A 24,035-nucleotide genomic window follows, 5' to 3' on the forward strand; every position below is an offset into this window, starting at 1 on the left:
GCCTATGCCCCAGACAATCGAGATATAAGCGTTGGCAATTATTTAAGATGAAGCTTACAGAAAACTTTTCTCCCGTACAATAGGACTTTATCTTGTAGCGTGCAAAGGAAACTTTTTAATTGCGTCCCAGCTCCCAGCACCAAGTTTCCTTTTTTATTGTTTGTGAAAGTGGAAGAAAATTTTTCCTTTGTCATTTGTGCTGCTCCTAGCGTTAGCTCACTGGAGATTTGGTAGCTCGTCACTTGTATCGGCCAACAGTTCAGGTTGAAGCAACATGCACACGCGAAACAGCAATCCAATCTAGCGGGTAGCGTTCAGCGATATTAAATGTTGCTGTTGAGTTGAATGGCTGTTTTGTAATCTCTATTGTCTGGTTCGTTCGTGCTGGTACGTGATGGATACTGGCTTATTAAATGATTCAATATATCTTATAATATAGAGTAATATGCTAATCATTAATACTAATACTATATTAAACTATTTTTCCCAAGTCAAAAAACCTAAATTAATCCACCTAGCGGTCAGACTCAGCCTTTCTCATTCAAACTTATTATTTGTAAAAATAGATTTACATGAACGCTTCAATCCAATAAGTGTGTATTCACTTTTTGGGTTCTAAAATAATGATGTTGTAATAGAAGTATAAAATATGAAATTTGACGTAATGTAAATGCTCAAGAAATAGCGAAATAAAAGAAATGACTCTTAATTTCGAACAATTTAATCACGAGCGATACCGGGAACATTCAAATGGTACGATACCACATATAAATTATATTGAGGCCACATATATTGATAAAAGCAGGTATAGTTTTAAATAGCCTATGAATTTCTTTTCTTTCCATAACTTTTGAACCACATATCAAATTGTTATGTAGTTTGTTATTTGTAAGTTTGAGAGATGACTCGTTCGTATGACACTAGTTATGTTCAAATAAGTCGTGTAATCTTTGAGATAATAGAATTTCGTTGTTTTATTAACAATTTAATACATAACGGTTGCTTAGTTCGATTATAATCAAATGAAATGGGAACGAATAGGGCAGCCAAACTTTGAAACCACGTGTTAAATCATAATTCATCAGTTAACCTTCAACTAGCCCGTTCATCTGATAATACTATTGATCAAATCGGTTGTGTACTTTCTGAGATAATGAAGTTTCGTGATTTTCACAATTCGGTACATTACAGACGAAGTTACAGTTCGATTACAGTAAAATTCAATAGGGTGTTATGAGTCAGCTAGACCTTTCATTTGACACTAATTTCGTGAAAATCGGTTCAGCCATCTCTGAGAAAAGTGAGTGAGTTTATGTATTCTTCGGAATATGTTTCTTTTCAAAGCTAGATTTCACATTTTTAAAAATAACAGGCAAAGTAATAGTCCGATTGCAAAAAATCAATTGGGTCTTATGGGGTAACTAGACCTTCCAAATGACACTGATTTTGTGGAAATCGGTTCAGCCATCTCTGAGAAACATGAGTGAGATTAAACATTCTCCAGAACACGTTTCTACAAATAACTTCTGAACCACAAGGTCAATCTTCATGAAACTCAAAAGTTAAGGGTTTTTTAAGTAGCTCGTTCATTTTAAACCAATTTTGTTAAAATCGGTTGAGTAGTTTTTGAGATAATGATGGTTTGTGATTTTCACATTTTTAAATATAACCTCTAAACTAAAAATCCGATTGCAATGAAATTCAATAGGGTCTCATGGGGCAACTAGACCTCTCATTTGCAATTAATTTCATGAAGATCGGTCCAGCCATCTCTGAGAAAATCGAGTGAGATTGGGAGAGCGTTACATACACACTCACATACACACACGTACACACACACACACACACACACACACACACACACACACACACACACACACACACACACACACATACAGAAAATGCTCAGCTCGTCAAACTAAGTCGATTGATATACGAGATTCGACCCTTCGGAGCACTTTTATACCTTTGGTTTTTCCAGTGATTGCTATACCTTTCTAGGAGAAAGGCAAAACGTAACAGCCGTATGTCATACTAAATCCGCTGGTGCAACAAAGGGTGAAATATAAATCCGTCCGTGCAACGTGGAATCAAACGTGTTCTCAAACTGGCCGATTACCGGCGTGACTGGAACGACACCAAACAGCGTGGTGCGGAGACTGGATCGGCGGGGGAATGTTTAAATTAGGATTTAACGCTGTGCAGCAACAAGCAGACAAAAGCACCCGTGGTTTGAGCACCTTCCGGAGAGGAAATTCAACACTATCCGGAAGGCTTTTCATCTGATTGAAAGGTTTTTCTGTAGCCTCTTTCGGGCACAGCCGGCCCACTTTAACCCACCAGTTGCATCATCAGAAACCGTTGCAGCCGCAGCGATGACAGGAGGGCGTAGGATTTTTATCGGCTGCATAACACTTTTCCTCGTGAAGTGTTTCTGCCAGGATGGTGTATCGACTTGTAGAACACATTATACAAAAGATGGGAAGGTAAGTGCCATTGGCAATATAAGTGGAGCGGATTTGCTGTTCACTGTTGGAAGGCAGCATAATGGCAGTGCTGGAACGATGTTTTATCGGCACCGGTTTTGTCCTCCATTCATTATTGGTGGATGAGGTTATAAATTTTCTGCTAAGGATATGTTCAAACATCGTAGCACAAGGTGAATCAACAAGGTGCTAACACGTTGCACAGTGGGGCGACTCCATACAAGGGCTGGCCAAGCAAAAAAAGTGTCGATAAATGCGCCAAAAACTTGGTATTGACATAATTTTGGGGCGCTGAACACGAATTTGGCATCCATTTTTTGTTTGGGGACGTCCATAAAGCACGAAATTCAATTTTTAATATTTTTCGGCACTTTTTTCTTTTTTTATAGAATTATATGATTTTTGACCACTAGTAGTGCCATCTGGCGTCCTCCCCATTGAAAAAATACGTAATTTATGGACGAACCCTCGAACTAAACAAATTTTGCCTAAATAAATAAATAAATATATATATATTGTATTACTTATGTTGTTTTAGTGTAAATATATATATATATATATATATATATATATATATATATATATATATATATATATATATATATATATATATATATATATATATATTTTTTTTTTTTACTAATTACTAAACTAATTACAAATTGAAAAAATCATCATCAGCATCATCATCTTTCGCTGTGATCGCTAAAATCTCGTGTTGAATTGTTCCCAGAAAATTTGAAGTTCATTATACTTATCAGCAGGCGAAATGTCTTTCGCTGCAATTTTCATTTCTTCTAGTAATGTTCGATGTTTCATTGTTTCATACATATGTTATCTTCCTAATCCGGTTTCTATGGTTGCAAGAGGACATTTAAATACATGTATAACACCATGAATTGACAACTTACTAGACATTGAATTAGGTGGTGCCGCTGAAGTTGAAGGCTCCATAATAAAATTCAACGAATTTATGAATTTGAAAACCAAGACACTGGAATGACACAACGTTCTAAATGAATACGAAAGATGCGGAGGGCGACGACTGTTTTTTGTTTTTTTCTCATAAAGCAAAATGTGTGCTTATGCAAACAAGTGTGAAGCAAAAGCAATCTTCAAACGGGCTATTGTTAGCCGGAGTTTGATGGTATGAATTTGCTGCTAGTATTTGACACTTCAATCAGTTTAGCGAGTTTCATGATCATATATTGAAAAGGGCTGAATGTTTTTAATATTGTTTTAAATTTGCAGAAAGTGATAAAGTTTGACATGATTAAAATTTCATAAAGATTTGTTTTCTATTTTCTTATTTAACACTTATTTTATAACTTTTAATTGATAAATTTTGTAATTTTTACCCGAATATTTATTTTATTCTTACGAATTGAGTTCTATATCATGAATTTCCATGAATTTCACTAAAGTGACAATTTGCGCAGGTTTGCGCAGTAGCGGACAGTATGCATTTGAAAGCTTACGTTTTTACCTAAATTTTGAATGTAGTCACAACCGTGGCAAACTGCGGCAACTAAACTTTTAAGCTACTTTTCTACAAAAAATTACGTTTTTTTTAATTTTTTCTAGTGTCAGGCCTATTATGACAAAATTTTACAATATCTAATGAAAAGGGTTTGTTTTGCACAATATTTACAACAACTTTTTCTTTGACGTCAAAAAAATCCAAGCTATCATTAAAGCTACAGAGCGTTTCAAAGTAATGTACTTTTTTTCAAAAAAATGACAAAAAACGTCAGTTCGCCAAGCTTTGAAAAGTCATAAAAAATTCAGATTTCATGATATTGCGCCCAAATTTCGGATTTAGACACTTGAATGTTATAGCAATAAAGGAAAAATATTATGAAACAGCTAACGAAAAATAAATTCTTTGGCTGATGGCCAGCGATTCCCCACTGTGCGTTGAGAGAATGCCATCGAATGAAGAGAATTGGGTATTGTCTAGTATGCTTACAAACTGTGAAGATCGATATCTTGAACGTTTCGAATATTTTAAACTTATATGAGAAATCACACAAAAAAATGGATTTCAGAACGATAGCCATGCGGCGATGCGTCAATCATATTTAAAATTTTACTATCTATTTATCAATACTCATTAAAATTTTCAATAACTGAGGCTTATACTATGCATAGTATAAAATAGAATAGAAATTATAGAAAATACCCATACACACATTCATACAAATGATATGGATTCATTCAGCACAAATCCGTTCTTTTATATTACAACGACTTTTTATATAAATATGACGCACACTACCATTCCATCATGTGACAACCGAGATAAAATTGAACGTGAAGGTAAATCCTACTACATTCTCTCAGTTAAATCTTTAGAATATAAAAGATTAACCATTAATGTTTACTATTCATGGATGATAGGATTGTATTTTCGAAAACCTCGAAGTGGCTTTACCCCGCTCGCCTCTGCTAATAATAAGGGCTTCGAAGAGGCTCACGATTAAACGCACCCCCTCCTTTCCTTACCCGAGGTGCAATTTTCATCAGTGTCATTTATGGCGACTTTTTCATTTCCATTGTCTCCACTCTTCATCATTCTGTATACTCTTCCAATGCCCTCTGGATAATCTGTGGATGTTACAGAGCCGAGAAACATACCGCAGCATCTGCAATACACTCAGGCAGTCGCATTTTCTCTTTAGCTTGATGACACAGCAAGGCGATTTTCCACACCTTTGGGAGTGGAAAAAAATGACACGCTCAAAATTCTATTTTTAAACTCGATCTGCGTACAATGATGGGACGGTACAAGCAAAACTCGCTTACCTGCGACACGATACATTATGCAATATGTATGCGAGTTACTGAAGTGCCTGCTAGGACTGTTTTCACCGAGGAGCATAATTTACCACTTGAAACGAGAGCAATTAACGCCATACAGAAGTTGTGCAAACTCTCTACGGGGCAAAAAATCACATTCAAACTACCGTCATCCGGGGTGAGATTGTGCCAAAAAATTATGTTTTTTTGATCTCAAGCTTCTAACGCACACATTTAAGCAAAGAATTCGATCCAAAATACACCAATGCATTCTAGAATGTTTTGTTATCAACTATATCAAATATGGTTGAGTTACAATAAACTATAATTTTGCTGATAATACATGAACTTTGGCTCAATCTCACCCCTTCTATGGGGTGAGATTGTGCCAAAAACAAAAAGTTGAATTTAATACCTGTTAAATGAACAGTAGTGTGTCTACGAACAATCCACATGACTAACATGATAAAACAGTAAGTATAGGGACGACCATAAACAACATGGACTATTAAGGGGCTTTAGGGGGTTGATCAGAAACTATGTATCATATGAATTATATAAAAATGTATGGCTGGATCAAATTGATGCATAGAGTAATTAGTTATGAGAACGTGGCTTATAGACAGTCTTTATACACATAGTGGCGTCTCCAATAGCCTAAAAAGGGGAAGCGTTAGGGCGTGAAGTTTGAGAAGACTTTTCGTTTCAATTATTATGTGTCATTGACAACTGTATATTCCATTGGAGATCTCAAAACCTCTGGAAACGTACCCACAACCCTCTTTCTTCTCTTTGAAAGTCATCAGTTTATATAGAATTGGTGTACAAAATTTTGTTACATTCCATAAGTAGGGAGGGTGGTAAATCGCGATTTCGCGGAAGCCGCGAATTCCGCGAAATCTAGCTTCGACCGCGAAATTCACAAAAACCCACGAAATGCCGCGAAAGTAATGAAAAACAGCAACATTCTATGACAATCATGAAACATTTCGATTTGCAACCTACGAAATTCATGAAAACCAGCAACAAGGACAAAGCTAAAGATTAATAGACACATAGATGGCAATGAAAGGTCGTTTTCTACGTAACCAATAACATGGAACAGTACTACAACCGCTCTCTCGCAACGCGATTTTGTCAGTCCTAATTGAATTTTGCGATTGGTGACCTGCATTCCTGAGAATTCCTGAGAGTGCAGCCATAAAGTCTAAGTTGCAAGATGAATGAGGGAGGCGTAGCCAGCATCTTTTTTAAAATAATCGACGTTTTTCTGAATTTTCCCGGTTGGCAATTAGATATTTATCGATTTCCGGACTTCAGTAGGTACGGAATGCAGCGTGAGCCAGTATAACATGAATAATAGGTGCCTACAGACACCACAATATAACTTGAAATAATTTCACACAGCAAGTGCTTTTAGTTAGTAATGCAAAGAAATTATAGATTGTGCGGTTAAATTACCGTACATTTAATTAAATAAAACAGTTGTTTCTTGTTCTTGCCAGAGAAAAAAATACTTTATTCAGTGTTTTCTGAAAAAAAAAAAGCGTGCCGCGAAACTACCGCGAAATTCGAATATTTTCTATTTTGCCACCCGCGAGTTTTCAACTTTTTTGCCGCGAATTACCACTGTCTCTATCCATAAGTAATATCAATAATTGAAAATTTCTATCTAACAATTGAGAACAGTAAGCTTCTCAAGCTTTTAGTCATTATTTCAAAGAATACCATAGCTAGACAACATACCTTATGCTGTGGGGATAAAAAAAATACCCTATGTAAACAATGCAAGTGTTTTGGTGTATTCTGATATAAATTTGTCGTGAATGTGAATTACGCACACTGTGCCGTTCAATATAGCTTGGCACAATCTCACCCCAAAAGGGCTCGAAAAGTGTACAGTTTGGAAAAACATTATTTTCTGAGCCGGCATAGGTTCAATGCATAATATTTCCTCAACACATTGGAGACGACATCCTAACGTACCAACTGAGCAGTAAGTTCTTGTGATTTCTTGATCGGGTTGGTTTTCCTGGGACATTTTTGGATAACGTTATTCGCGCATGTTTTTCACCCTGTACTTTGAAACATTCTTTAAGCGAAACAGTTCACTGATATTATCTATATTCCATTTTAAGTTGTGAATAAATATGTCATGTTTCATAAAGTATTGAATTTGAGGTATTAGGTTTTGTAAATCTCAAGTAATTTAACATACAAACATTTCCCGTTTCGGCTCAATCTCACCCCCGTGGCTTAATCTCACCCCGGCAGACGGTACGTTGAATTAATGATTTTTTATGTGATGTACCTCAAACGTCGTATAACTTATTTACATTTCGCGATTTTGATCATGATTAACTTCTCAAAACTAGTAGTAATTTTTTTGCTTGATTCGATTGCCAGCCACTTTTCACACTTTCTCTATTATTACATAATTTATAGCCTTGCCACCAGATGTTGTCAACAATCTGTCAGGACAAACCGAATTAGCTCGTAATGTCTGTCAAATGGATGCCGTCATCAAACCATCATCAGCGTTCCATTTTGGTCAATTATCGTAACTCGAGACATAAAATCTCATGCAACAGTTCATTTTTACGGCTTCTACTGCAGAGTCACAGTTCCAGTCCTAGGGACTTTTATCGCCCTCTTCCTGTGATTGTAATCGCGCACCCGCGAATTTCACAGCGCGAAAAAAATGACAATCGATCACTAAAATTGCCACCCCGATGAAAAAGCTTCGCTTCGCAGTACGACCCCCAAAACGGGAATCCGACGGTGAAGTTAAATGTGACACAACGTCACAGGGAAATGTTTACAACAGGCAGGATGCTAATTCTAAATTTAGAAATGATTTCGCTGGAATGATTTATTCGAAGCTTTCTGTTGGTTTTGCCTCCACCGAGGTCGGTGCTTACCATCCTGTGTTGCTAAAACTTTTGTTTTTTTTTTTTGCTACCGTTCTAATTTGAATTTCAAATGTTGTCGCGTAGATGCGTTAAATTAAATGTTTTAAGATTTATAAATGCCAGTTAAGGCGTTGCGAATGCGTAATAATACCATTTGTTTCGAACAAAAAAAAAACAATTATTTTTAATCTTTCAATTCCATTCTCCTTTGATGACACAGCAGTTAATCGACTACCGGAAAATGAAAGCTCAGTAATGCATTGATTTTATATCGTTGCTAGACAAATTGTACAGGAATATTATTTTGTGATTTTTGCAGTGAGTAGGATTTGGGGAAAATAAAGATTTCAACTTCAACTAAGCTAAAACATAGGATAGGTTTTAAAACCGTACACTGATTTTTTTCTCTTTCCTATTTAACATGACGGGGGAGTAACTAGTTCTTATTTCAATCACTGCAATCTAGGGTTGCCAGTTTACATTGTTATATCATCTCGTCCCATACCGATCATCGTACGTGCGTTCATCGGAATGTACAAAACAGCAAATACTACCCGAAGAAAACGGTGCATGTGGAAATGTTGGGCTCGAAGACTTTATGCAGCCATTTATGGTCGTAAATCGTACGACATTGTTGACGGATAATTTATTTCCTTCGGGCTGAAGCCCGCTCTGGAAGCTATAAGAGCTAAATGCTGCCATAATAACTCGAATGAGTCGTTTAATGTTATCCAAGGAAATAGGCTATCATGAAACTGACTATCAAATTGTTGATTTCCTTGCTGGCTGTGAGAAGCCTGTCACGTCTAACTTGGGTAAGGGTAAAATCAATCAAGTGTTTTAGATTTTTTTTCCTTATATCTGAAAATTTCATACGAAAACAACCGTGCAACATTCGAATATACCATAAATATGTTGGTTTTTTCCAGTATGATCAAACTTGTGTAAAAACATGAGACAACAATCTATTTTAATATTCGGTAAAATCGTTGGTAAAATCAAGGAAAGTGACGAGAAACTCAGCCTTGAGACAATTGCTATACTTTAGCTCAATCTGTGTGAGAATCCATCATCTGGAAGGGCAAATGTCTTTTTATGACCTTTCTTGCCGAAAACATGTAATATTTGCCTCGACCTTCTTCGATTTGAAAGAAATGCTACTGATATAAAAATAAAACAAAATATTAAAATAGGATCGTAAAACTTGATTGGAAATTAAAACAATTTTTTCGTACAAACATGCATTTACAGGATATTGTTGATTAAAACGATGGCGTATTTTTTAACATATTAAACAAAAGCCTTTAAGTTTATTCAAAAAAGGAGTTTAGTCTTCTGAACCCGGGCTTTGGTAAGAAAAAAAACTCTAACATAATCATCTTTTAAATAAAAATGCAACTTTTCTCGTGATATCACCTCTATAGCAACTTTCAATAACCGGCATTTTATAACGGGTGATATCTGAAAACTTAGAAAAAACCTGCTGCAGGCAAAAAAGGTAGATGTACTAGGAGAAAAACTGATTTATTTTTAATGAAGATAAATTCAATATTAATAAAAAAATTAATGAACATTTGAGAAAGGTTCGTAATCGGCTTTCCGATTCCGAAGATTTTTCATGGTGCTAGAATAAGAGCGGCGTGCATCTTTCACATCGACTTCTCCAATGCATCTTTTGATTCCATAAATCAACTGTTTGTAGTTCATTGGTCTCCAGTTATTTTTGTACACCAAAGCACTCAGAAACCGAAGGAAACCTTTAATTGGGCTCACGCACTGAGGTATATTCATAGGGTTGCGTATTTTGGTTACAAAGAGGACTTTTTTGAGGAATGTTTTCTGTAATCAAAATACATCCGTTTTAAAAGAAATAGAATCCAAATTTTCTTCTAACATCCGTTCGCATTTTTATTGATACCCAAACCACTGGGCTAAAAATTCAATTTAGACATAAAGAATGAACATCCTGTGTGCTTCATTACTTTGGCCGGTCTTCCATTACTTTCCTGGTAAGTGTCTGTTAAGGTTTGCAGGATACTATACACAGTCGAAACTGTAAAATTACCGCTTTTAAGGTAGTTTACCGTGAACTTTTCACCAGAACTTATAGCTAAGTTAGAACTGTACAATTCACTTGCGCAATGCGTCTTGTTTCAACGCTATTTGGAGCAGTACTGAGCAGGTACGTTGGGGTGGCAATGACTGTATAAAAAAAAATCGATCATCGAATTTCGAAAACCGACCATGTACATTTTGTTCATTGGCCCAAAAAAATTATATGTGCAATATTTCAGCTCAATCGGACATGATTTAGAGGTGCCTCAAGGCGCTTTAAGTTGTGATTTTTCGACCCTCGAAAATCTTCCAAGGGAAGAGTACATGAAATTGGGAAAATCGAAACTTATTTTTTCGATGCCAAATGACTTAAAAATGCATAAAACGTCGAGATCTGGTGTTATCACGAGAATTTTTTCTATTGAAAATCGGCCTCCTGGGACCTAGCCGTTTTCTGGGTAACCGAATGCTTAATATGGAATATTCTAAAACTGGCTTCTGGTTCTTTTCACAGCTCGTTCCAAACCAGATGTAAATTATTTGTAAAGCATCTTAAACTTGATTCTCATTAGGGTGGTTCATTTATTTTTTACTAGGATGGAATTAGAACTGGCTTCTATAATGACTCACAAATTTTAGAAGCCAGTTCTAAAATATTCCACATTAACTTGATAAGTTGATTTTCGGTAAAAAAAAATTTTCGGGATAACACCAGATCTCAACGTTTTATACATTTCTAGGTCATATGGTATCGAATAAAAGTTGAAGCTTTTCTCAAATTATATTTTCGAGGGTCAAAAAATCACAAATTTGAGTGCTTTGAGGCACCCCTATATCTATCCGATTAAGCTAAAATTTTGCACAGATCATGTTTTGGGCCAATGAACAAAATGTACATGGTCGGTTTTCGAAATTTGACATGACCCTTTTTGCTGCTACCCTAACCTAGAGCTTGTCGTAGAAGGCTGATAAAGCGCTGTCAAATGGGTCGGTTTGCAGTTCAGGATCCTAGTAAATGGCATTAAACACCGGTTTCACTTGATCATAGTCACAGTAAACAAATGGCCAGGTACTCTGAATTTGTGAATGCTAGGTTAAAGAGATTTTCATTAAAGTTAACGAAGCAACTGACTTGATGAAAACCACATGCAAACATCGTGCCAAGAAACAATTTTTCATGATCGGTAGAAGCATTTAAGCACATGTAACCGTTCCCCTCGTCGTTCAACTGTCAAATTCAGAAGATTAAAATCAGCCAACTTCAATCCATCTTTCCACGAGCGGTAATGGCGGACAGTGCACGCAGCCCATTCTGACGGTCGGGTAATTTTACTATGCTACGTTACGACGTTGTTATATTTTCTACTTCGTTACTGCGATTGAAAATTCGCTGACCTACAGAAAACGTCACAATGGGCTGCGTGCACTGTCCGCCATTACCGCTCGTGGAAAGCTAGATACGATATCGGTTACGGAAGCACATTTTAAGAGATTCTTGGCTGCCTGAGCATGAGTCGAGTATATATCAAGAGGCATTTCAGAAAACACTGGTGAGCACATGTTGAGAGCCCCATTTACGGTAAAATTAGATATATTTCTTAATTTTTCTTTGTTTTCTCTTTTTAGCAGCGGTACCTGTTTTTGGACTAATTTGGAATCATTTTTTTTTTTTAATATATACCCTCCACTGACCCCCACACCAAGAGACTCACACAGAGAGCCCCCTATTAATGGACCCTTTATAAAACATTATGCGAAAAGGGAAAATTAACCTTTGAAACAAAGTGCAATCCCAGTGGAATGTTGTGTTCCTTTGAAGGGATTCACTGAAAAAAAAAACATTTAAATTAATTTATTTAGTTAATAATTAGTTATTAATTTATTAATTTATTTAGTGATAACGCTTGTGGCAAAGAAAATAATCTATATCTATAATCTATAAGTTATAATCTATAATATAATAATATAATAAAAGAAAATGTAGGAAAAAAACCAGCAGGAGCCAGATAAAACCTACAAAAGCAAAATTGTCGACACATTCAAAGTAAGTATTCGTTCACATTTCTCAATACATACTGCTTCAGCTTGCTTTTAAAGTGTATTTTGTTGTTTATTTCTTTCAATTCGTTAGGAAGAGCATTAAACTTCAATGGACCATAGTATGTAATGCGCCCTAGGCCCAAGTTCGTGCATGCTCTGCTTCTCAACAATGCATTTGCCTGTCTAGTATTCTGAAGGTTAATTCTAGTTGAAAAAGTAACGTTATGATGAAAATTGCGGTTATGCAAGGTGTTATGGACGTACATAATTGATTGAGAATCACGCAAACCAAGAACGGGAATAATTCTGTGTGGTAAGCTTGTATAAAGCAACAATGTCGGAAATAAGGGTGGGCGGTTGAAAATTATCTTCACACATCTATTCTGCAACGTCTGAACTCTTTTAAGTTTTGACTTAGCTGCGTGGCCCCAAACAATAATTAAGTATTGTAAGATGGAGTGAACGCAAGCATAATAAAATTGTAGTAATGCTTGTTTCGGCACAAATAGGCGTACAAGTATTTGAAATCTTTTACTTTTTCTATGTTCAAGTTATTGACAAGTGGATCAGGATGTTGTGGGATTTTTTTCCGTGACGAGTGGAAAATCGTATAGTTCGTTTTAGTCAGATTCATAGAAAGATTATTACCGTTAAAATACTCTATGAGTTTTCCCAAATCTAATTCTATGTCTTTTACAACGGATTGAATACTAGAGCGAGGATAAAACAACGCCGTTTCATCTGCAAAAAATCTTGGTGTCCCAAAAAGTTTTAAATTTCCCAGGTCGTTAATGAATATCAAGAATAGCGAGGGGCCTATGTTGCTTCCTTGAGGAACACCAATATCAATCGGTCGTAAATTGCTTCTAACACCATTAATAACAACAAATTGCTTCCGATCAGTCAGATAGCTTTTTATCAAATCGTTGGCAATACCTCTTATCCAATATCGATCAAGTTTCGAAGCAAAATATTGTGGTCTATGGTGTCAAATGCTTTTTTAAGATCGATAAATAAGTCTCCCACGATCTTTCTACGATCAATTTCCAAGATCAACTCATCGATTAGCTCGGTAATAGCGATTGTGGTCCCACAGCCTTCTCGGAACCCATATTGGAAATTGTAAAAAACATTGTTAGCGCTCAAAAAATGCACTAATCGGCTGGTTAGAAGCTTTTCCAGAATTTTATTAAAAACAGAAAGGGTTGAGATTGGACGATAGTTGGATGGATCATGGGTGTCACCAGATTTATATACTGGCGAAACCTTGGCGATTTTCAGAACATTCGGATAACATCAGTTTGAATAATCATGTTAAAAATCTGAGTTATAATCTCGGCAAATGGACCTGTATTAGCTTTCATCATATCTACTGTACTAGCTTTCATCATATCTACTGGATCATATCTACTGAAAACAATTTCTGACAGAGAAAACGATAGCGAACAGATTGATATACTACTGTTTGAGTTTCACCTAACGCATTTCGAGTATTTCGCCTGAATACACAGGCGGTTCCTAAAACTGCTTAGAATATGTTCCCTACCCTATATCATTGATCTTGTAGTGATATTTCCCAACGCAAATGAACGAAGTAGACAAAAATAGGCCGAAGTAACATCGCTAAACGATCGACAGTGTGCTTCTCTTTGATACGCGAGTGTCGTTTGACTATCCTTTTCTTTCTGTGAGCTGAGCGGCGATGGTTTGGTTGTTTTACATTTACGAGCGAAAGCCGACTGTGACGCACGCTAAGGAAGCAAGATCAAATGAAAATGGTGACCATTTACAAGCCTGTACCTAACATTGCAAGTAATGCATATCAGACGCACTATACACAGCACAGCTTACGATATTAGGTACAATGTAAAAAAATGATTGTCGTTAGTCAAGATATTCAGTTTCCAACTTGGGCAACAATGAAATTCATTGAAAATGTATCTACATAAAAACCGTTGCACGTATGCGGGTGGTACTGTACGATTGTCATGAAAAGGCACCCTCGCTATGCCAGTACCGGGGAGAACAAAAGATTCTTTCGGCGAAAAAGTGGTGAGAGCTCATACAGTCCTTTTGTTGAATGAATGGAATACAAGCATAATAAAATTTCGAGTGTAAAATGCGTTCTCTCCAACGATAGATGTAAATAAGGGCAAATAAGGGGAAGAAGCGAAATTCAGAGAGTTACTTTGAGGTACTTTTTTGACGATCGATTTTAAATCGAAAGTATCTTTTTTCTCTAAGCATAAAGGAATCATGACCAAGAAGTCTTTAACTTCCTCATGCGCTACGTTATGTCTCAATAGTAACATTTGAAATGTAGTAGTTACATACCTCTACCGTTGCCATTTTTGTTTTAACTTGGAAAGATATAGAGTATATTGAAAAATTAACTTGAAAACTAAGGTTTTTTTTTAAATAACGTGTCACTTGAATAGTTGAAACCACTTAACAGATGCGTTTCATAATCGTATGGGTAAACTTGCGAGGTCAATAATATCAGTACAGTGTGTCTCAACCATGCATAACACATGTTAGCATATAAAATTGGTTCAATAAGAAATCCACTTTCTTTATTTTTGTCTATGGAACGTTGCACTGTGCGTCGTAAGGATGCCGGACGACAACCCTGCGAAATCACTTCTCTTCAGCAACGCTGCCGGCACCAGAAATAGACCGGCGCAGCGTGTACGATGGCTCGACCAGATCGAAGGAGACTTGCGGGTGATGAGACGCTTGGGGAACTGGCGTAGCACAGCCCATAACCTACCAACATGGCGACACCAGGGCTCTCGTATGATTGGTAAGGTAAGGTCAGATTCACAGGATTCGCTGCACTCTTCAAGCAAATGCGTTGCTTTGCCCTCCAGTGAGAGAGCAGTTATTTTCGAAGTGAAAGGAAATTCTTCTATACGCTAGTGATTTTCTGAGGAGAAACGACATACAATCGCTTTAGAGGAGTTTCTTAGCTTTATCTAAACGTTTTCTTTTTAATTTGAAAATATTTTTGTTGTGGAAGGCCAAAAAAATCAAAACAGAAAATGATTCCAAATCAAGCTCAAAAGCACCGAAAGGTACTTCTAAAGACCAGAAAAATCTATTTGTGAAGAAAAAATAAAGACCAGAAAAGGCCAAAACAGAAAATCAAAATCAAAATAATTTTTAATCCTACAGAGAAGTTTTGAAACCATTTTGAGCTTTTCAAAGTGTTTCAGATGTTTCAAACTAAGTTTACGAGAATTTTCATGCATTTTAAATTAAGTTTTATATGATTTTGTATTGAGTTTGTATTACACAGTGCAACAAAAATTTACTTTTACTTCTGCCTTGGTTTATATGTATGATTTTTATGTATTTTGATGCAGAAACAAATTTTCCCGAGTATGGACAAATTTCACCCTAAGGGGCAACAATGGCACAATTTTGAGAAATAAAAAAAACCGATGTTTTTTGACACCATCATGGTTTAAGGCCAAATATCAAAATTGTAAGAGTTTGACCACATAGCAGCATTTTCTTGATCATCTTTTGAAAAAAAAAAACAGAATCTTAAATCGGTGATTTTGCAAAAAAAAAATATTGGCATGGTTTTGATATATTTTACAAAGCTAAATAATATCAAGTATGTACAGCATTAATCGATCCGCTAAGATCTAAGTGTGGCAGTCAAATTATGGCTCATATTGAGAAAAAAAAGTCTCAGAAATCGATTGGTAGGTGTCTGATCCACGTAAAATGTCAGTAACATGTAAATTTTACCCCAATTCCCCTACAATACTTAAACATGCTTATCTCGACGCAAAATTAACTTATTTGAAATCTGTCTAATGTAATATCAAGAGTGTAAGCGATACTCTAAAAACAACAACAATTTGTCTTGACATGATCTTCCCCCTTTAAGGAGAGAGGTCGCATTCTTTAACAGGACCGGTCAAAAAATAAAAATCTCGCCTCAGCTGTGAGACAGAATCATTGCGTCTCCGATAAAGTTGATTCATCTAAAATGAATTACGCCTTTGACATTTCATTTGTGATTAATCGCAAAATTGTCCTATAAGCCGTTTCTGCAGAGAGTCATAAAATGACGTCGAAAAAACATCGAAAATTTCTGATTTATCAAAAATTTTGTATGACTGCCAGTGCTGATAAAAGTCATTTTTCCCAGCAAAATTCTTCGAAAATTACAGCCAATCATTTTCAATTTTCACTTCCAATGATCGCAGCACTTTTTCAGATACACTAGATTTTCGTCCTAGTAACGTGCTGTTATACTCAGATGAAATAGATCGCGCGCATCGTTCACGGTTACGGAATAAAATTTGACGACAAATCCAACCAAATGATCTTCACTTCAAAGCGAAAAAGAAAAACAAACAGTCCACTCAACCAAAATGACCCTCACCGAAACACTTTTTCACTGACACTGACCGATGCCTTGACAATCCTCGTTAACTGATAAACTGATTTTGTTGTCTTGCTTCCATCGCATGCAATATAATGAGGTGTTTTGACAGTTCACTTCCATGCCAAAAGCGGGAAGGGAGAACTCTGAAAGGATTGTAAAAAAATAACGTTTATGGATGCTTTTTTTCACTTTCACTCAAGAGTGTCAACAAATATCAACCCTGAGACTGCATTGTTTTCTACTAAGGCGATATTGGTCCAAACTCAGGAAAATTTGTTTTTGATTCGAAATACATTAAAAAATCATACATAGAAGCCAAAGCAAAAAATGTTGCACTGTGTTATAGTTGCTTTTTTAAGTTGCTAGATACTAATTCGAAATCTCTTTTTTTGCTGTTTTTCTGGTTTTAGAGGCGTTTCTTTGCGTCTTTGAACGGTTTTCATGTCAATTTGTATTTAATTTCTGTTACGGCCTGTTTTCTGGTCGTTTTTGTATTGTCCTGTTTCTAAAGCCACATTAGGAGCCATGTTCTTTTTTGATTTGTTATCCTGAGCTTTTCAAGTGCTTCCAGTTATTTCGAGGAGCATCAACCGATCAGAATTTTTTCCACGGTTTAGTTTTTGTTACAAAAACAACCAAATGATTGATACACTACTGATATACTACTGATACAACCTTCTTCCCCAGCACAGCCGACACTAAAATATACAACCGATTTGTCCTTGTAAACGATTTTTTGTTGTTTTTTACACGCTCTAGTGCACACGCCACACCGAAAATGTAGGAGGGCTCCACATTTTCGAAGCAAAACAATGAAACTGAATATTTCTCGCTGTCATTTTTCTTCGAACGGTTCATTTGATTCCTTTCGAATACTGTTATGGAATCACTTCTTTCTTTCTTTTCCATCTGGTGTTCATCGCGTCATTTCAAATAAAACTGTTGACTGTTTCAATTGACGGAGAGAGTGGCGGAGGAAGAGACTGTTTCCTCTCTTTTAGCGTGTCAATTGAAATTAGCACCGCATCGCGTTGTTTTATAATAGTTTTCTCACACCGCAAAACACAGTTGGAACGCCAATGGCATCCAATAAATACGTCACGCAGGTTTCGACCAATATTTCGGATTTTTTTCACTGGTACTGGTGTCCTCCGTTTCATATCGTCACGACTTTCTTTTCTCCTCTTCCCTATATATGTGTAAGGTACTGTATGGAAGCCGTTCCTCTCCGTCAGTGCTCATTGTCATTTTCAATTGAGAATCATCACATGAAAGTGACGGTGATAATCTCCGCTTTCAATTGAAAATCATTTTTTTCATTTTCAAGCCCTTCAGTTCACAAAATTAAGGCAAGAGCTTTCGAGTAGTTTTCATGTGACTCACGAAGGGCTCGAAAATGATACAAATGCTTTTCAATTGAAAGCGACGGGTCAGTCAAAGCGTCATTTTAACCTTATAATAGTCAATGGAAAATGACGTTGTCTGGCTCTGCCTAGTAGTCACGTATACAGCTTACAGAAATTTAGTCTTCATTGTATAACCGATTATTGCAGCGAGATGAAACTGGAAACTGGCTAGATTTGCAGCCGGCAGAGCAGCAACTGATTCGAGCGCAGCAAGGCTAAGCAGGCGACTCATTCGATCGCAGTGTACCACAGCATTCGGACTAACCGGTGGACTGCACAGCATTACTGAGCATGACCGGACATGCTAGTAATATTGTCCGGATTCGTTGCGTCTCGTTTGCTTTCAGCGGTGGCGGTCGTTATTGTCTTGTTTGCTTATATGCAATGTGTGCGGAGAATGACAAGACAACTGTAATCATCCCGTGCTCATTCTTGCTTAATCAAACAAACTTGTCTCTTTTGTGAGAAATAACAAAGCATCTTGAAATACTTTGAATCATGATTGAATGATTGAAATTTTGAATATTTCCGTTCAGTTTGCCGTTTTTTAAGAAAGGAAATTCGCTAAATTAAATGTTTGTCTTAACAGTAAAGCTACGAACAAAAATTTTTCTGAGTCGGATGAGTGTAAAGTTGAGGTGCTAATATAAGAGAGTTTCATCCATTCGTTTTGTATGAATTGTTATTTATACCACTTTAATGTCTCAGTATTTATAAATGCACTGTAAGATAAAATTACTGGAAATAATAGCGTTACAATTCCGTCTACTATTTGTTTTGATGGAATATAGAAATACCGCGGTCCAACGACATGAGGTCGTATCTTGGATACCACCTTTTTCCTACCTTTTCATACTTTTTCCTACTTTTTCTATCTGATTGAGTTATGCCTTGATTTGATATTTTTATTGATACAATAACATTCTGGCAAGATAAAATTGAATACGGAAACAAAATTATGATCAAATTTCAAAACACAATTAGGAAATAATTTTATAAATGAATTAAAAAACTAAACAACAAAATGAAAGTAAATTACAAAACGAATCTGAATAACTGTCTCAGCATCATGACAAAACTGTAGTTAGTATGAAAACAAGGGTTTATAACAAAGCCAAATATCATGATAAAATGTTCGGTTCACTCAATCCATCACGTACTGTTTGATTCCAAAGATGGGAACAATTTCGCCCATTGTCATGGCATGATTGATGGCTGGATCTCATCCCGCGCCCAATCTATTGTACTTAGCGTAAACAGATGTTGCAATCTTTCCACATCTTTCCACTTTTAAACGCGACGACAAAGCTGGCTGGAACTGACTCACTGTGCAATTTTCACGCCATTTGGTTAGCAAACTTTCTCACAATACATCTACGATCCGGTCGGCTTATCGTGACATAATCGATCGGTGTTCTTTTTTCGCGCGCGATGAAAAACCCGTCCATCGGCAAGTAGTAGAACGTGGCAACGGATGCAAAAATTGCATTTCGCGCTTAGACCCGTATCAATCGAACGTCGACTCGACACGGCTAATGTTACAGTGGCAGAGCAAACTGTTCCCTATGCTGTCCAATCCATCAGCGTATGTTTATAATAAACGTCGATCAGATGACAGGCTTGATGTATTTCGAGTAACACTTGCGAGTAGCTGATGAGGCGCAGAGCACAGAAGGTAATCAATATACGAGAAGGCAAATACGCGCACGTGTACGATATGAAATTACATGCTCGTATATCAAACAGCTTCACGCAGCATCATCATCATCATCATCGGCGATGTCGATTGCGGTTGCTCAATGATGAAGCTCTTGCTAGTTGAGAGCAAATAAAATAACACTGGTTCTCAAGGATTTTATGGATATATATAAAAATACAATTTTTCATGTGTGTTGTTTTGAATCATCTGAAACTTTTTATCATGTGGTCCAGTGTTACTTTCTGGTGGTACTGAGGTGCAAAAGAGAAATAAATAAAAAAAACACATGAAATATTTGAACTTTCCTTTCCAATCAGCGATTTAATGAAAAATTAAATTCAAACGTATTACGCTGGAGGAAATGAGTTTACAAAGATGAAAAATAGAAGCCGAGAAGCAGCCAGGTACGCATTTTTTTGCTTTGAAGGCTCCAGCTTTAGATCGAACATAGAAAACGTGCTGGAGTTTAGCCATGAGCGTTTATACTTTTCTTTTTAGAGGCAACATCGTTAGAAAATTAATGGCTGGAAAAAAATCTCTGTACCTGCTGTGATAGTTTATCCGGAAAAGTTCGCCCTCTAATACAAATTTTTGAAAAAAAAAACATTTTGTAGGAATGAGTTTCGCAAGAAAAGAACAAGGTTTTCGGCAATTCTGAACTTAAAAGAGATAAATTTTTCTTTGTTTTTTGGAAATTTCAAGCTTTAGTAGCATTAATTAAGCTCAACTAACATTGCCTCTGCCGTCAAGTACAAAATATTTTTGTTGAAATTAATGTTCTTATGTTATTCTTCGTCTTCATATAAAAAAATATAGATAGTTTTATCTGAAGCTAATATTTATGTTTATGGTATTCAAAAAAAAAAACACTTATAGCATATATGAAACTTGAAGGTCTCAAAATCTCTCGAGTCAAATTTTTTTATATTGTGTCAAAACCAAATTCCACAATATCTTTGGAATTCTTTACAAGCTACTGGTTTTAAAACGCACGACAAAACACAAAGAGTAAAAATCAATACAGTCGAATGAACTGTTTATACTGTACTTTTTCTTGGCGAATCACCCGGAAAGTGTTTGTTTAAGCGTTCGCATTTATGCATGAACGCACAGAGTAAACACACGAAATGCGTTGATGGATAATATTTTCACCAACCGAAACGCCGAGGCAGAGGAGAAATCTGGTTAGAATGGACAGTGTAAATGATCAAGCGTCTCCATCAATTTTATAGAAACACCATTCACTGAATTTGATACATAAAACCGATAATTGCTTGAATGGTGTCCACGTAAGTGTTGCAGATTTTCGAGAAAACACACAACCCATTAAACTATGTTTACGAGACGCTACAACCACTTTGTAAGATTTGTCCCCAGTTGCCAGTCATTTTCATGACCCGTTACATGCAATCTAACGGTCCGTTTATTTTATCGCAACCGGTGGGTGTTAAAATTACCAAGCGAAATAAAACAGCTATCGGCTTACCCGCGCAATCTCCTTCCGCGTACAGCAAAAGTTCATGAAGTTCACATTGACAAAGTCAGCTCCGTAGCACACGGTGACCGTTTTTTCCTCCAATGTGTCCTGGGAGCCCATTGTCACAATCTGGCGCAGCTTGATGTCCTGTGGATGGGAGAGAAAGAGAGCGGATGTAACCTTTTATACACAGTTTGAGCAAAAGTGTTATAACATTATCAAATTTGGTTTGCCGACAGATAAGCGACACAAGCGATGGCTTTCGGGAACCATTTATCGACTCCAATACAATTTATGATGTAAATTTATGATATATTCCCCTGCGGAGGAATCTATTGTCGTACTTATTTTATTTCAATATACATACATACACAAACACGACAAATAGTCGAAAGCTTGTAACAGCGAATTTATCTTCCTGCCTGGGGCAAATATGGCAAACAAATTTATGATCCCATGCTAATCCCCCCCATTTACAATGCTATAGAGATAGCGGTTGATGTAATTCTGATTTTTCTATCACGATAAATCTGTGGATATGACTTTTACAATTACCGGTGGCACTCGAATACTTTATTGCACAAGCCATTAGCAGTATGTTTTATCCAAAAACCTAAATCCAGAAAGGGTCATTCTGAAGTGCCAATAAACACATCGCCTGCGATGAACCTGTTGGAGACATAATTCATGGAAGTGACAAATTACCTTCGTTCCAAGACCGCGTGCTGAAAGCTTGAATCCATAACGACCTGTTGTCACATCATTAAATATTTTCGCTTCACACAGTAACGAGATTAGTTTCCGACCACACAGCAACCATCGAACCAAGTCCGCGCTGTTTGAAGGAATCAAAAGCCTCACTAATTCTTCGACCGTATGTTTGCGGTGGGAAAATTTTCGTCCAATAAACCTAGCCATAAATTCCCAATTAAAGCATTTTCCACTTAGTCACAAAAGTTGTGCCATTCGGCAAAAGTTATCTCGCCAAATAGAATTTGATTGGATTAAAATAGATGTCTATTTTTCATTGCGGTAGAGTTCACACAAATTTAAGCATTAAATCCATTCATTCGCCCGCAGATGGCAGGCAGGGAGTGCTTTCGAATGGAAGTAATTAACTAGCATTTCACTTCAACCAGCTGATTTCCATTCTCCACTGTAATGGTGCCACAACATCGCTTTCGTACTTGGTTTCCATTCATTTTGCATTCGCTACAATACTTTAATGTTCCACGGTGGGAATGCCATCTCCTGTTTGGAAAATTTATAAACTAAGAAGGCTAAGCCTATGCAAAGCTGCATAAAGCAGCTTAGGCTTTTATGCGAGGAATAAATTATTGATCCTCTATAAAGTTAAGTGATTTTGAGATTTAACTTTCAATTAGAATAATACTAAAAATACTGAAATAACTCAGCTGCTGAACCTGGAATGATGTAAAAATTGTGAATTGAATCGAAAACTGTATTCTCGATCAAAAGGATTGATTTTGTTTCGCACTCCATTGCTGGGGAAAATATTTTAATTTTGTTTCAAAACATTTACACACATTCGAGCGTTATATTCAACGTTCTCACATCCGCATCGGGGGGAAAGCGCTAATCGTTGCGTGGCAGACACGCTCCACACAGTATGTTACCAGTACTGAAATCCAATTAAACTCCCATTCGCTGGCTTTCATCTTCAGGCTAAGTGCATTAGTTGACGGAAATAGCATAAAGCAATTTCCTCCAGTTGCCATCCATGCCGGAGTTACGATTGGTCAAAGCATATCGTTTGAGCGGAAAAGCATGCTGCACGCTGTGATACCGAATCATCAGTTTTAGTAACGAACGAGTCCGTTTAAAAAAAAATGAATATGTTCGTCAGTTGAAAAGTTGAAAATGGATAAAAAAAAGACAATTGAGCCAGTTGGTTAGTCATTTCGGTTGAGAGGTTGACCAAGTTTCCCAAATATTACAAATGTGGAGAGGAAGAAACCACGAGACTCGAGTGGGATTGAATAGAGTGCAAACATGTGAGGGAAATTTGAATGAAAAGTGGAAATTACTACCATGAAAGTAAATTGCTACCGGGTTCACGATGCTTCATCATTTTACTATTCATTACTACAAAAAAGCTTACAGAAACATGTTACACACTGAGAAAAAAAAACCGACTACACATAAGCTGAAAATGATGACGATACATCATCTTTAATAAGTTTCCTCTGTAGCAAAAAATCGATTTTACTGCTCGTTTTCCTAAAAAGACGAGCAGCGAAGACTAGCGAGAAGTTCGTCGCAACCAAATGAGCTAACTTCTGGGCAGAACGTGCTCCGCCAAGGGAAAAACAGTACACGCCAGCCGGAAGAAGGAGTCGAGCGAAAGCTCATTCGAGCGGACCAAGCAATTTATTCGCTCAAGGAGGTTTGTCCCCTCACACCCGTCCGCAACTTCGCACAAGGATGAAAGCGTTGTTCTTGTTTCATCAGTTGTGAAATTGGCAATAGTGTCAGCCATCATTCCGAGGGGCAATTCCTCGGGGGATATGTAGCGGAATAGTTTCTCACTCCGCTGGTATTATAAGAGATCGAACAACGAAGAAACATGAGTTTGAATTGAATTATTTTTGGTCAATGAGAGTGACGTGTGTGTGTGGTCGCAAAAATCAATTCACTATGATAATTTCTACTTAAGCTAACGGAAAATACTGGAAAAATTGAGAAACTGCTTAATTCTTCCTCAACTGTCGCTTGAAGCTTTTTAGAGGTGCGCG

At 36.7% G+C, this 24,035-nt stretch overlaps 1 protein-coding gene across 2 annotated transcripts in view; it reads right to left on the bottom strand.

Annotated features, from left to right (window-relative positions):
* The window catches only part of LOC129733170 (1-phosphatidylinositol 4,5-bisphosphate phosphodiesterase classes I and II), a 181,893-nt gene that overhangs the window by 69,532 nt on the left and 88,326 nt on the right, over positions 1 to 24,035 (bottom strand). For both annotated transcript variants that reach the window (XM_055694793.1, XM_055694792.1), the window contains exon 4: positions 21,289 to 21,426. In XM_055694793.1, coding sequence (XP_055550768.1) covers positions 21,289 to 21,426 — 138 coding nt within the window. The remainder of the gene's footprint in view (positions 1 to 21,288; positions 21,427 to 24,035) is intronic.

Source organism: Wyeomyia smithii, chromosome 3 (assembly GCF_029784165.1).
Source record: "Wyeomyia smithii strain HCP4-BCI-WySm-NY-G18 chromosome 3, ASM2978416v1, whole genome shotgun sequence".
In the NCBI taxonomy this organism is placed as follows: Eukaryota; Metazoa; Arthropoda; class Insecta; order Diptera; family Culicidae; genus Wyeomyia; species Wyeomyia smithii.